The 15652-nt window shown below is 33.1% G+C and overlaps 1 protein-coding gene across 1 annotated transcript; it reads right to left on the reverse strand.

Moving 5' to 3' along the window:
* Window positions 1-10013: 10013 nt before the first annotated feature.
* Window positions 10014-14405, reverse strand: LOC133178860 (ryncolin-1-like). Its single transcript, XM_061313533.1, has 5 exons — window positions 14276-14405; window positions 13489-13625; window positions 13109-13205; window positions 10690-10854; window positions 10014-10502 (listed from the first exon to the last, which is right to left on the reverse strand). Exons 2-5 carry the CDS (start codon window positions 13606-13608, stop codon window positions 10264-10266), a joined length of 621 nt encoding a protein of 206 aa, XP_061169517.1. The 5' UTR covers window positions 13609-13625; window positions 14276-14405; the 3' UTR covers window positions 10014-10263.
* Window positions 14406-15652: the final 1247 nt, after the last annotated feature.

Genomic DNA, 15652 nt, shown 5'->3' on the forward strand with positions numbered 1-15652 from the left:
TTTTTTCATCGATTTTATTTGATTTGTCTAGGAATGTATTTTAATTAATACGTTCCGGATTTATCCTTTTTCTGTGAAAGAAAATCGTTGGAGAAATGTCTGCCAATATTTGTTTGTTACGGTATTAGTTGACTACTAAAATATTGTGAATTTTTACAGTACTCTAGGCAAAGCCTAAGTACAAGTTTCAGGCAGTCTTTTGTACTTGGCATTTTGTACCCGCTTGGGTTTTTTCGTTTTAGTTTCAGCTTTTACCCTGGCGATTTTTTCATCGATTTTATTTGATTTATCTAGGAATGTATTTTAATTAATACGTTCCGGATTTATCCTTTTTTCTGTGAAGGAAATTCGTTGGAGAAATGTCTGCCAATTTGTTTGTTACGGTATTAGTTGATTACTAAAACTGTTTAATTTTACGGTACTCTAGGCAAGGCCTAAGTACAAGTTTCAGGCAGTCTTTTGTACTTGCCATTTGTACCCGCTTGGGTTTTTTCGTTTTAGTTTCAGCTTTTACCCTGGCGATTTTTCTATCGATTTTATTTGATTTATCTAGGAATGTATTTTAATTAATGCGTTCCGGATTTATCCTTTTTCTGTGAAAGAAAATCGTTGGAGAAATGTCTGCCAATTTGTTTGTTACGGTATTAGTTGATTACTAAAACTGTTTAATTTTACAGTACTCTAGGCAAGGCCTAAGTACAAGTTTCAGGCAGTCATTGTACTTTCCATTTGTACCTGCTTGGGTTTTCGTTTTAGTTCCTTAATTATCCTTTTTTCTGTGAAGAAATCGTTCGGAAAATGGATGTTTGCCAATTTGTTTGTTGCGGTATTTGTTGATTACTTAATTAAATTCCGTTCTGTATTCGCTGTCCCCTTTTAACATTTATAATATATCATGCACATGTTTTTGTTCCATCAATGATTCACGTTTTTTATTCTTAGATTTATCGTAAAATATGTCTATCACTCGTTTAAAAAAAATACATTTAGGTATATTGATTATAGATGCTTTATTTAAAAGTATGATTTTGAGTGTTTGGACGGCGTTTCTTTGTGAATTATATCTGCTTCGATTATTTTAGGACCACCATGATCAGTTTTATTGCTTGTTTAAGAATCAATTAACAATGCATAGTTGTCTTTGGTAAAGGCACTACAGCCTACTTTGGAATTTGACACGGCACGGGGTGAATCGACTTCAAAAGTGGTGATTTATTACTGATGTCAGCGTTCTGTTTTATGTGGCTGCTAGTTCTTACTGACCAGCAGCGATTCCAGAGAAGTTGATTAATGGCTACTGCAGTCGCACAATGAGTGGTGTGATTTGCTATACAGTAGTGCGGGAAATGTTTGTCTGTTTCAGAACAATATTGGTTCTATTCTTTATTGTGACATTTCCGGGATGAATTTTGTCATCAACTGTAGATAAGTACAGGGTGTGTGGCAACGCACTTTGAAAAAATTACGCACTTTGAAAAAATTTTCAAAGTGCGTTAAAACTGGGACAAAATCAACGCACTTTGAAAAATTTTTTCAAAGTGCGTTAAATTTTGGACAAAATCAACGTACTATGAAATTTTTTTGCAAAGTGCGTTAAGATTGTACATCAACATTTTTTACCATGGAGACACTTAACGCACTTTGAAAAAATACGTATAAAACAAAAATTCTGGAATTAGATTTTCATAATAGACAGCATTAATTTGTTCTATTTCTTCCGAAAAACTGATGAATTGATCTACCCTCATCGAGAACGAGGAGAAGACAGGTAGAAAGTCTCTCAGCCCAACTCTCTATCTTTCCTACACAAATATTTGTATTTACATAATTGGTATGACATTGATATTATTTCTCTGAATAAATTTGAGTGAACAAAAAATAGATGAAAAAATTTATATGAGCTTTTCTGGAAAAAAAAAAATAATAATAATTACGCACCCTATTATATTAAAGAAGAAAGCCACATAACCTTTATTCAAAATGTATCCACACTGATTCCTCAGAAAAAATGCATTTACATGATAATTAAAACATGCTTTTTGACATGTATATACCGGAGCGTTTTTATGATATCAAATTACAGATTTAGAAGTAATCTGACTGCATAACTTTTTTGAGAAAAAGTTATTAGTGAACGAGGTAAAAATTTCAGTCGAGTGAGTAATGTGGCTAAGGTTTATTTTCTTACCATTAAATAAATGAGTCAACCATTGTTTCATATATGTTCACAAAAGATAGATGAATATGATAGAAAAATAGATGAGAGAGAGAGAGAGAGAATTTTCATGGCATGGAAAATCATAATTGCTCCCTTTTTCCTAAGAAAAATGCGATGTTTTAAGTCAGTTATCGACACCTACATCTACCAAACTTATTAAAGACTGGATAAAATTTAAAAAAGAAAAAAAAAAAACCTGTGCTATTAAACAATCATTCCTCCATTACTTCTAAGACCCATTTCCCTTTTATAACAGTTACGAGAGCCTTTGGAAACAAGACAACTCCTAACATTCTTTAAAACGTCTACATCTCAGATCCTGACGTCATCATCGAAAAGTTGTCCAACCAGGTTCAAATAATTATTATAATTATTTATCATACCTAAAATTTGCAAGAATATATTGACCAAGCTGTGCACATTTTTTTAAAGTGCGTTAATATGGTCGATATTAACGCACTTTGAAAAAAAATATTTTTTTTTCAAAGTGCGTTAACGTGGTCCCAAAATTAACGCACTTTGAAAAAATTTTTCAAAGTGCGTAATTTTTCAAAGTGCGTTGTAACAAGGGTGTAATTTAACGGAAAGTGACTGTTGGAAACAGTCTCAGGTTATACAACTTTCTCGTTTGTTTAATAGGATGTACACTTTGTATTCGATGCATTTAAGTGGTTATACAATCATTACAATGTAATTTTAAGTATTAACATGATCGCATACGTGGTCAAGGTACTTATACATCTGATCTGACTCGCGCAGTCCTGGTCAATATTGATATTTAGGCATATATTACTTTGTATTCGATGCATTCAAGTGTTTATATAATGTAATTTTAAGTATTAACATGCTCATATGCGTGGTCATGGTACTGGTGTATCTAATCTGACTCGTGCAGTTCCGGTCAATTGACATTTAGACCTATATTGTGTTAAATATTGGAAATATACTTCTGCCTCAATTTTACAATTCTATAGGTTTACCAACATTATGCCAGGAAAAAGGAATAAATCCCAGCAGCCCAAAACAAGTCAGGCGAAAAGACCACGTCGTGGCCAAAAGGAAACAAGAGGGCCCACCACTACTGATGCTGTGGCAAGCGATACAAGCACTCCACCCCTCAGTGTACCCCCTGAAACCTTAGCTGAATTAACCCAAACCATAACAAAGTCAGTCACAGAGAACGTGCTAGCAGAGATAAAACCATTGCTACAACATCAGGGGAGTATCTCTGTTCATAATATGGGGGGTAAACAGGGTAATAATGCTACCACCTCTGCAAGCAACAGCTTAGCAGCAAACCCTCCTGGGTTGGAGGGCCACACAATGAATAAGTCAGGGGATGCAGGTATTTCAGGTTTGGTATCAAATGTTGTAGCCGAACACAGTTCACAGATTGTGGGTACTGAATTCCCACCCGTAGAAAATGCAGGTAAGAAATCGGGATTTGTGAGCTCCTCAGTGCCAATAGAGGCAAGGGTTTCTGACAAAATCAAATCTAAAATTTGGTCAAAACAATATGTTGATATGGCTTTGTTGTTAAAAAAGGAAAAGGGAAAAAGTAAGTATTCTATCAAAGTGGAAGAACAAGATCAGACAGGTAAGGTGGTAATTCACAATATGCAGTCCACAGATGATGATGAATTTAGGGATGGCTCATTATCCCTGCATGACTGGGTAACTGCATGGAATAGGTATGCGACAATTTATTGCATTAAAGATACACTTGCACAGCCAAAGCTTGCAAAACATATGGAATCAGTTAGGCAAATTGCAGAGGAAAAGGGGGATTGGAGAAGATATGATAAGGAGTTCAGGGAACTCATAGAACAAGGTGAGGTAGAATGGGGTGATGTCCATATATGTCAATGCTCGCCTCAAGCAATCTGAAAAAAAGTTAAGCAAAATAACATCAGACCGGTCGACATTTAGCAGGTATGAGGAAGTCCCTCATGGAGTGTGCTTTGCATATCACAAAGCTGAAAAGTATTGTAGGCTAGGTGCTACATGCAAATTCCAACACAGATGCTTTAACTGTGGTGGCATGCATCCAATCTATTCATGTAAAAAAACTATTCAACAGCCATTTCGTTTCTTGGACAAATTCAGAACCCAGAAACTATTTCAGGGAAATGGGACATCAACCAACACAGGTAATTCTAAATCCTCAAAAGCAACTTATCCCACAAAAGGGTCCTACGCCGGTAAATCCCAATAGGTTAGAGTACTGGTTGGTGGGGTATGATAAAGTAGAAACAGAATTTTTAGTTAATGGGTTTAAATATGGTTTTAGCATTGGATACACAGGGGAAATTAGAAATATTCTTTCAAAAAACTTAAAATCAGCACAGGACTTACCAGAGGTTATCAACAGGAAGTTAGAGAAGGAGATACATTTGGGTAGAATTATGGGTCCTTTCATAGAAAAGCCAATGCCAGTTTTACATTGTTCCCCTTTAGGTCTAGTTAGCAAGAAAACAGAGGGTGAGTACAGTATGATACATCATTTGTCATATCCAGAAGGTAAGGCTGTCAGTGATGGCATACCTGAAGAGGAGTCATTTGTTCAATACTCTTCTGTAGAGGATGCTATTCAAAATATTAAACAGTGTGGGAAAGGATCATATTGTTGCAAAACAGATATTTCTAATGCATTTCGAATTATCAATTTACATGCATCACAGTTTAAATACTTTGGTTTCACATGGCAAGGTCAATGGTATTTTGATACATGTCTTCAGATGGGTTGCAGTTCTTCCTGTCGTATATTTGAAAGGTTTAGTACGGCACTTCAGTGGATAGCTCAGGAAAAATTAGGTATTAAATTTATGACTCATGTATTAGATGATTTTCTAATTGTTGACAAATCTGCTACAGGATGCCACAAAAAACTTGAGGCATTCTTAACAGTTTGTGCTGACATAGATATACCAATGGCTAAGGATAAAACATTCGGTCCTCACAAGGTAATGACTTTTCTGGGTTATGAATTAGACACTGAGATGATGGAGGCAAGACTACCTATTGCTAAAGTTAAAAAATGTAGGGATACAATTGAGGAGCTTTTACCAAGCAAAAAGATTACTTTGAAGGATATGCAATCAGTAATTGGTCTTCTTAATTTTGCTTGTAATGTTGTCTTGCCAGGAAGAGCATTTCTAAGGCGACTTATCAATACTACTATTGGCATAACAAGACCATATTATCGCATTAGACTAAACAAAGAGGTAAAAGCAGATTTGCATACTTGGTTAGCCTTCTTGGAACAATTTAATGGTAGGTCAGTTTTCTTACCAGATAGGTGGGTAGATTCTAATGAATTGAAATTGTATACAGATGCTTCAGGATCCATTGGTTATGGGGCAGTGTTAGGTGGGCACTGGTTCTATGGGACTTGGAATGATAATTGGAAAAAATCTAATATTACTCTCTTGGAATTTTATCCAATAGTGTTAGCTCTTAAGGTGTGGAGTCATATTTTGAAAAATAGGTGTATTTATTTTTACACAGACAATTATGCCCTTGTGCATATCATTAACAAGCAATCGTCTAAGGATAAACGTATAATGTATCTCGTAAGAGAATTAGTGCTCATTTGTTTGCAGTCTAACATTTTGTTTCAAGCTAGGCATCTTGGTACCAAAGAAAATATTCTATGTGACTGCTTGTCTCGTTTGAAGGTGCAGCAATTCCATCAACTGGCTCCTTAGATGGACAAAGAACCAATGGTGATTCCTCAGCTGCCAGCATTACCACCTTTGAACCAGTCTTGAGGAACCTGTTGACTTCAACATTGGAACCAGCTTCCACTCAGGCATATAAACGGGCATGGTCTATTTATAGAAATTTTGCGACCAAATTTAATATCGGTAATGATCTTCCATTGTCTCAGGATACTTTGGCTTTGTTTATCTCTTATTTATTTGCTGATGGTTATGCAGCCTCCTCCATTGTGTCATTTATTTCATCAATAGCATATATACATAGAATTAATAACTTGCCTGACAATACGTCATGCCTCCTTGTTCAAAAACTATTAAGTTCTTGTCGCAAAACGAGACCTTCAATGGATATTCGTTTACCAATAACCATAGTAGTTCTACATAAAATTTGTGATGCATTAGAACATACAGTATCAAACATATATATAAAAGTATTATTTCAAGCAATGTTTTTATTGGCTTTCCATGGCTTCCTCAGAATAGGAGAAATAACATCAGTTTGCACTGCTAATCATGTCTTACAAATGTCACAAGTTACTTTTCAGATAAGCAAGGTTTTGATTCACTTTCAAAATTATAAACATTCAGGCGGTAAAGTTTTTACTCTTACAATTAATTCCTGCAATTGTTTAAAATACTGTCCTGTTGAGGCATTAGAACACTACTTGAAAATGAGAGGGAGGGGTGATGGGCCCCTTTTTTGCTACCCCCCAAACATTGCAGTCACAAGGCAAGAATTTTCAAATGTATTAAAGCAAAGTCTCATGTTTTGTAATTTAGATGTCAATAGATTCAAAGGACATTCCTTTCGAATTGGGATGGCCTCTTACTGTGCATCAAGGGGGATGAGTGATAGTCAGATTAGATTCCTGGGTAGATGGAAATCGGATGCATTTAAATCTTATATTAGAAATGTGACACCATGTTGATATATGCTGGAGTGGAAATGGAGCCTTTTGTTACTCATTGAGGATCTTGTTTTCAAAGTGATTTTCAGGAATATTAACATATGAGGGCATACGACTATCCCTCATCCAGAACAATAGTGCTTAAGTCATTGGTTAATACTTAGGCTGTTAGGTGACAAGACTGCGCACATATAAACTTTGGAAAAAGACAGCAATGAAATTTACAGTGTGATGTATTTTTAATATGGGGGCATATGTCTACCCCTCACCAGGCACATTATTGCTTAATAAGTCAATTATTACATGTAATACTTCAAGCTGATAGATGAAGAGTCTACACACATGTGAACTTGGTAAAAGACGGCGAGGAATGTGATGCTTTGTGAATATTGGGGCATATGTTTATCCCTTATCAGGCACATCAGTCCCTGAGTCATTTGTTAATACTCAGAAGGGCATATGAAATGCATCCCTTTTAACAGTTATCTTCAGATTTTGTTATTATGGGGGCATATGTCTATCCCTCATAGAACATAGGGAAAATTATTATTATTATTATTTTTTATTATTTTTTTTTATTATAATTGAATTGTAATAGATGATACATTATCTTGTCCTATAAGTCTCATGAACAGATGGGGTTTTGTTGCATTATGGGACATATGTTTATTCCCATGTTGTTTAATGTTTGATGTGTGTTGCCATTTTTCTTCATGGGTCTGAACTTTCCCTTGTGCGGTCAAGTCAGTGGCGTTTTCAGACCCATTTTCATGATTTTTCTGTTAAGTCTAAGTTGTAATTACTGGAAATTTGGATTATCTCCCTTTACAAAATTAGTTTATTTCTCATATTTATATTTTGTGTCAGCTAAAATTATATGCCATTGTTAATAATACTTTTGAGAATTTCAAGCAAATTATTAAACGTCACAAAGGTGGCAACACACGACAGACTGTTTTACAGACTTTTTATTCATTGAAGGAGGATAAGATATGGTGCTCTAGTGATGAGAGGATTATGGAAAGAAATAAGCAATTTAATGGGCAATTGGGCTATCAAAATACTTATTGCATTAATATAAAATTGTTTATGAAAAAAATATCCCATGGAATGCTTTTATTTATCGATGTTAAGTGATATCATACAACACAAACATTTATCAACACCGAGATTTACTTTATCAAGTGATTCTAAATTTCAAGCGCAAGTCTCAGTTCATCACACTAGAACTGTCATGGCTGCTGAGGAGAACGACTGGTAAACACGCAGATTTATTTTACTTGGTTTTCGCGTATAAAGGGCTATGATGTTGACAGTGAATAAAAATTCCGTCTCATTGGAAGTAAGTTGAATGCAAAAACAATTTATTTTGCCTGCAGTCGCCCGTATCTAAAAAATACATTTGCAACATTACGGAGATGCAGTGGAATTGTAGCCCTCTCCTGAAAATATCAGATTAAAAAAATCGGAGAGGGCTACATTATTGCAGCTATGTCAGAATATCATTTTTATTCAGTAAATAAATTACAGTATTTCACTGTTGCATAAATCAGCATCAGCATGAGCAAAATAACATAAGTATCCAGTGAGCACTATTATCAGCATTTTTAGAATAGCATTTCCAGGATCAGCATCAACAGGCAGAGGATACAACTTGCATAGCGAGCATTGGCCTACTTAAAATCAGCATTGACGTATTAGCATAAAAAAATCAAACGAAATTTTATTTTCATTAAAAAAATCAGAACAGGGAAAGAAAACTAGTTTGTAGTTTAAAATATCAATATAAAAAAATATAAAACTATTTTATAAAGACTTTTTTATTAAAGTAGTTTTAAAACCAGAATTAAGAACAGGATAAGGATAATTAGCATTAAATTAGCAAGCAAAGGGTTTTTAAATATCAGTATAGATGCTGAAGCGAAAGTAGTAAATTGCACTGTACATGATCTGTAGGTTGCAATAAACTGCGATCTGCTGAGTCATATTATGTTGAATGTATAATTAAAGAGAGTGTTCAAGTAATTTTTTTTTAATTAATTAATTTTCTTTTTTTTTCTTTTGAGAACATACAAAGTAGCTGTATTTGCATAATCATTTAAATGATAAATATTTTATACTCATTATTTCTTGAACAATATCTTATCTTAGAATTAACAAGGTTTCAAATGCATTTTTCTTGTTTTAGTATCAAAAATATTATCCTAGAGAAGGTTTCTGCAAAATATTCGCGTAATAAGTAACTTGTATAAATATCCACGTTTACAGAAGTTAATAACACTTTTTTTGTTGTTCCACAGTTTGCTTGTTGATACTCAATGTCATAAATTCAGCATTAACGCCCGTAGAAAGCAGCTCCTCTTAGGGCCACTACCATACAGAACTTTTTTTCTGTTATGTTATTTGTCGTAATTATCAAGGGGGAGTAAGTTTTGCTATCTTTTGTAAATATAAGTCTATATTGACACATTATTAAAGAGAATGATCATATAAAAATATTTTCTATAAAAATTGAACAAACTTTGTTAAAAAAAAAAACAACTCATCATGTATTTCCTTGGAGGCAGAGTGGGTAGGAGACTTTTCCGTTTTCATCAAAACAGCTTAGCAACTTATAAAGTTTTTTCCTGATTTTCAAAGTACCAAAGGATACCTTGATTAAAACGGATGAGAAAAATCACAAATAATTTTCAGAATCTTGATAAAAATAATAAGTCTATTTCTTAATTTTGGACTAAATTAGAACAATATATGTTTTCATGAAAATTTGCTATGGACAAAAATATATTTTATCATTGAAAAAACTTATCATGAAAAGAACATGCATCAATATACATGTACGTAATTGTAATATTCAATGATTTTTCCTGGTTTCAGTGATATACAGTAAAACTCGGTTAAAGGAATTTCTAGGGACCTGGAATTATTTTTACTATATCTGTAATTCATTATATCCGTATAACGAATTTTTTAAAGTACATGTATACCTAGCTAATTGTATTATGCATGTCCTATTCCAAGCATGATTGCCGGATATCTGCAAGGAAATATTAAATACAACACATACTGAGGGGAATTAAAATTTTCTTATGAATTTTATTTTAAACATGATAATTAATGTAAAAATAATATAAGTTCAACATTTGTTTTCAATATTTTAAATCTGAAATTGAAAAAAAAAAAATATATAAATGATGTAATTGATTTTTTTCTACAGAACACTAGTTAATATTGTTAATAATTCAGAATTCTAAAAAGTATGAACAATTAATCTTTAAAGAATGTAATTTTAATGCATTTTTTTTTCATTACAAGAAAATACTGGTATGAAAGCAAGAATGAAGATATTACGAAAACATTGCACATATTTTCATGTTGCATAGAACGAAACGTACGTTATATCCTTGACATTTAGTCTTTAAAGCAAAGGTCTGATCATCATTGAAGTACTTTTCAAGGAATCGAGATGACTCCATTGAATGTTCTTAAGATCTTTTGTGGCACTATCAGCATACACCCCATTCAGGTGGGAAACGTATCCTGTCTGGTACCACCAACCGCCTTGACGCATTTCAGCACTATTTCCATACTCCCTTTCGTCGTTATCCTGATCTTTTGTTGTAAAATTTGCTCCGCTATGATAAGTTAGTCCATCCCCTTAGATTAAAAATAGGAGAGATATCTTATTTTCAAAAAAAAAAAAAAAAAAAAAAAAAAAAAAAAAAAAAAAAAACTAAACACTTGTCAGTGAACATGGATACGGAGAATTTGTTTTTAAAAAATGAATAACTCAAAATTGAAGACGTACAAGGGTATATGAAAAATCTAACAAATGTAAACTTACCTGCAGTGCCATTATAACCTGATACACTCAGTTTGTATTTGCTCTGCTCGTCTCCTACTGAGAAACTAGAATATCTAGCAAAGGTTTTTTCACCGCTATATCTCTCAATATAAACACGGCGTTCATTCCTGCCTTCCTTTGTGAGTAAGTGTATGGCCTCGTTACCTTGAAGTAAGACATTTTTTTTAATATTCTCCTATGTTGATGCAGTTGGACTTGTCTAAACTGGTGACCACTGATTTCAAAAAGAAGGCCACATTTCTGATTAGACAACATTTTTGTCTACCGATTAAACTGAAAGGGACCTGACATATACATCGTAATTGGCAAGATTTAGGAAAACACAACATCCGTACACAAAAAAAACTCACATTTCAACAAATTAAAAAAATATATATTATTTCTATCCATACAGAAACAAAAAAAAATACATTTTCCTCTGTAGTCACAGAAAACCAATAGATGGAAATGTACAAACATCTGAGGTACTAGAAGAAAGGTGGCACTAGCTGTTTTCTATAGCTGTGTGAACAATAATTCAAATCCAACTAGAAGCCTTTTCTCTTAACGAAAGAAGTTAGGTTTTCATTTTATCTTTCCTAATATTCTTAACAAAGTCAAAATTGAAGAGAGAGAGTGGGGGACTTGTTCATTACAGATATACATATGCTAAAGAAAAACATTTTCTCTGATTAATTAGTATCATTTATTGGTATTCAAAGTAATACTAGTAAGGGAGTTTCTGGCCACTTCGTGTTCAACAGATTATGATATGAAGTTATGTGTGCAATCAACAAACATTTTTTTCTGAATGACTTGATTGTAAATTGAACGAAAAATTACATATGTAACAGGTTGTTACAAATTGCACAATTTTACCAAAATCGTTAACACCAAAGCGTACCCTTTTTTACACTTTATACAACCATTCCCCATGATAAATTAAAGTTCAGGGATTTTGACATCACACACAGCTGCTTTTTCAATAAAAAATGAAACTCGTAAATATACTTACTTTGTCATTGGTCATTTGCAAAATTGATTTGTCAAAAAGCATTCTGATTGCACACACTAGTACTCTAAAGTAGTTATTAAAAATATGCTTGAGTTTCTAATTGATAATATCTATGTAGTTTTTGGAGATCAGGTCTTCCAATAATCTGTCGAAATTCTCATGGATACCAATTGCGCCCTGTTAGTAGCAGACTTATTTTTGATGTCCTATGAAGCAGAATCTATTTAAAAAATCATTCATGAGAAGAAAACATTTGCTGTGGCCTTCAGCTCGACATTTAGATCTATCAATTAACAATAGTTACTGCCATTCATATGTCGACTCGATACATTCCAGTGAACTTGAAATAAAAGTTGCCACAGAGTCTGACACATCTGTTTCATATTTGTATAGTTTACATGAAAAAGACGTTAATAGTAACCTAACAACATTTTTTTTTTCATAACCGTGATGACTTCATTTTCTCTATTGTCAACTTCCCTTACTTATATAGCAATATACCCTTATCACTTGCATATTAGGTTTATATATCCCGGTTGATTCGATACGCAAAAGCATGTTTCACGTACGAATAATTTCTAAAAAGAGACAACCTATTGAAAAATGAGTTAAGTTAATGAAACATGGATATCAACAGTCTCGTTTATAGTCATCATTTCGAAAGTTCTATATTGGTTGATACAATGACCTTGTCAGCAAATACAATCTATCATTAAGTGATATGCTGGCTGACGTTTTTCATAGTAATTGTTAGGCCATTATTTACACACAGAATTGTCTACGGACTGTTCCATTTTTCCGACCATGACAACTAGCACACGGCGGATGTGACAGGTCGACAGGGGATGCTTACTCCTTCATGGCACCTAATCCCACCTCTGATATTTTTAGAAACCCCTGTTTGCTTTTTTTCTCAATTTGTATTGTTTCAATGGACTTTTGAGCCTGATTACTGTTCGTTATCTCCATATTTCATCGTGTCAATAACATAATTTGTTGGTGCTTTACATGTAACATGGTATGTCACTATGAAGGTTCTATGGATGCTCGACATATTACACTAGGTGGCACCGAGCTTCTCCTGGGAAACTTGATATGTTACATTATTTTGGTAGAAGATTCGCTATTAGTCCTGAAAATTTAAAATCATAATTCGCAAACAAGCAAGGAATTAGATTTTAAAGTAAGGTTAAATTCTAAAGAAACACTATTGTTCACAAAAATGACCAACAGATAAATTAGTCTTCAGTTGAAATGAAGATTTAACTACAGAACATCAAACTATTTTTTAAATAAAAACACGGCATTTATGCTCAATGTATTTCCTATAATTTTAGCATAAAGCAAAAGGCAAACAAAGACGCTATGGTTATTTAAGAAAGATAATGAGGTAAAATGTTATACCTATCCAGTAGCTTTTAGAAGGATCGCCGAATCCAGTTTTATATTCTTCCCAAGTACGATAAAAATCTGTTAACCCGTCAACTCGTTTTTGTATGACCTGTTTTTAAAATGATTTTGTACAAGATGAACAAAAAAAAGCAAACAAAAAAATGTTATCAGTGCAAGAATAATACTCAAATAAAACAAATACCCCGAAAAGCAAATAAACAAGTAAAGAATTATGCTGGTAATGTTTTGCATTTTAAGCAAGTATCAATGATTTATATGAAATTTTTCATCTATTTACCCTAAGCAGATTCTGAATTCGAAGTTACTAAAATTTTTAACCCATGTTATCTTTTTTTCTTAATGGACATATATACCTATATACGTGTACTTACCGTCCACCCTCCCCCGTCAGTACTCATGTCACAGTACACGGGTTTCTTATCCCCGTCCAGGTATATTTCGTATTTTCCATTTTTCCCTTTTAAACCGGGATTGCTTTGCAAAAGTTCCATGCAGTCTTGTGGGAAGACTTTTAACAAAAGGAACAATTAATAACAACTATATGTATGACAAGAAGGAAAAAAATATTCAACAGCTAATTAATCATTATATACATGGATCTCAGATTACCGACTGCATGATGAAGCAAATGCATCGAGCTTTTTGATATTTTTTTATTAAATAAAAAAATTGAAAAATCATTTTAGAATGAAATAAGACCAGAACTACAACCAAATTAAGGAATTGTCTCTATACATAGTCCTTTACTGATCGAACTATTTCTCGTTCATTCTAATGAGAATTTATCTGGAATATATTTACAATAAAAGTATTTTTTTTCGTATAAAGAAAATCAGCTTATTATTATTATTCATTTTTATGACTTCCTGTCTAGTTGCTCTTAGGCCAAAAGTTAATTTCCAGCTTAAAGGAAATTTTCATGTAATTATGATACATGGTTAGCTTTATGCAAATTTAATGTTCCCAGCAATGAGACATCAATATAATTTTGAAAAAAAAAAAATCAAAATAGAATGAAATTATAATTGGAGTTGTTCTTTCAACTCATTGCTAAAACTTTTCAAATAATACAGTAATTTGAATGTATTTTTATCGATGTTTTAGAAAAAGAAACTTGAAGGTTCAAGTTATAGTGCAATGGCAAAAAGAAGCAATTACCTTTTGGGAGTCGTGAAGAAATATCAAGCAGTTGAGTTTTGGAATTATGTAGATCTTCAAGAATACTCTCCAATGTTTCATTAACAGATATTGAAAAACTCTTAAAATTTTCCTCAAAGTTCTTAGTAAATCAGATCTTAATTCTTTTTCAAAATTTGAGATTTCATCTTCTATCCTCCGTTGCCATTTCTTCACATTCCTCATTTCTTTTGTTACGTTTCTAAGCATCTTCCGTTCAGTTTGAGTGTTATTCCTATCATCTTTGGCATCCATTGCCAAATTTTGAATTTTCAGAACCATAGACAACCGTACCGAGCTGTCTGGATTGGGAATATCCTGGAAAACACCTGACACTTTTCCAGTACCAGGAGACGACCCCGATTTTTCCAGGGAAGCACTGTCTGCTAAATCTGGAATTATACCAATGATCCCATATAACCAAACAAAGCTAGCCATCAACAAAATCTTCATAGCTGTAGATATATCATGAAGTGAAAGCAATCCTATTTTTTGACGATATATATATGAAGCTTTAGACAATCACTCAACATAAGAATACAATTAATGCTCAATAAATCACTGGAAACATTAATGTGCTGAAAAAAGTAACTAAAAGTACATATGTGTGTGTGTGACCAAGTATTTCTCTGCAGTTTCTGTAGTATTGTTTCTGAAATGTATACAGATTCCTGAGAAAAGTACTTTCATTATAAATATCGCTTTTAATTAATAAACGTAACAGAGGCGCAATTGGCTCAGTAGGAATTGGGTCAGAAAGGAAACGTGCAATCAAAGTCATTTTTAATACTTGGAAGAAATTAGATTGAATTCTGAAATTATCTTAAAGTGGAAAGTTCCAAACCTTGAACTCAATTGACAATTTTTATGCAGGATTAAACATACGCCCTGTACCTTGAATATTTTTTTTTCAACCAAGGCAGAACCACAAAAACAATTTTAAAGATTTTATGAAAAAGCAAGGTTGTTTCCTAAATATGTTAACTTGTCTAGTAAAAAAATGATTTAACATATCTCATTCTTTCTAGTAAAATATGTTGCCTATACACGTTCTAGAGAAATGTCAATCCCTAGAACTATCTTGTTACCATCGTTATGACTTTTTTCGGGTGATCAATATCTGTATTTTATACTGAGAAGGATTACTTTATTTCAATGTAAATCAAACAACGAAACAACATGTCCCATATTACAAATGTTAGTGTTACACAGAACTTGATAACGTTTTCATGTAATCATTTATCTCATATAATGCTTTTTCATTGAAAAGCAATATATCCTGCGATGAAATTTTATGCTGCGTGTATTTCATACAGTCACAGCGTATCTTATTCTTCTGTCTGGCCAAATTGACAGCAT

Source organism: Saccostrea echinata, unplaced genomic scaffold (assembly GCF_033153115.1).
Source record: "Saccostrea echinata isolate AGI-Se365-2 ecotype Australia unplaced genomic scaffold, CSIRO_AGI_Sech_v1 ptg000003l, whole genome shotgun sequence".
In the NCBI taxonomy this organism is placed as follows: Eukaryota; Metazoa; Mollusca; class Bivalvia; order Ostreida; family Ostreidae; genus Saccostrea; species Saccostrea echinata.

Bases quoted from the DNA above. Each gene is read 5' to 3' on its own strand.
- LOC133178860 (XM_061313533.1), bottom strand. From the start codon at position 13,608: ATGGAACTTTTGCAAAGCAATCCCGGTTTAAAAGGGAAAAATGGAAAA. The intron at 13,206-13,488 runs GTAAGTACACGT...TTTTAAAAACAG, and splicing joins CTGACGGGGGAGGGTGGACG to GTCATACAAAAACGAGTTGA. The intron at 10,503-10,689 runs GTAAGTTTACAT...TTTTAATCTAAG, and splicing joins AGGTTATAATGGCACTGCAG to GGGATGGACTAACTTATCAT.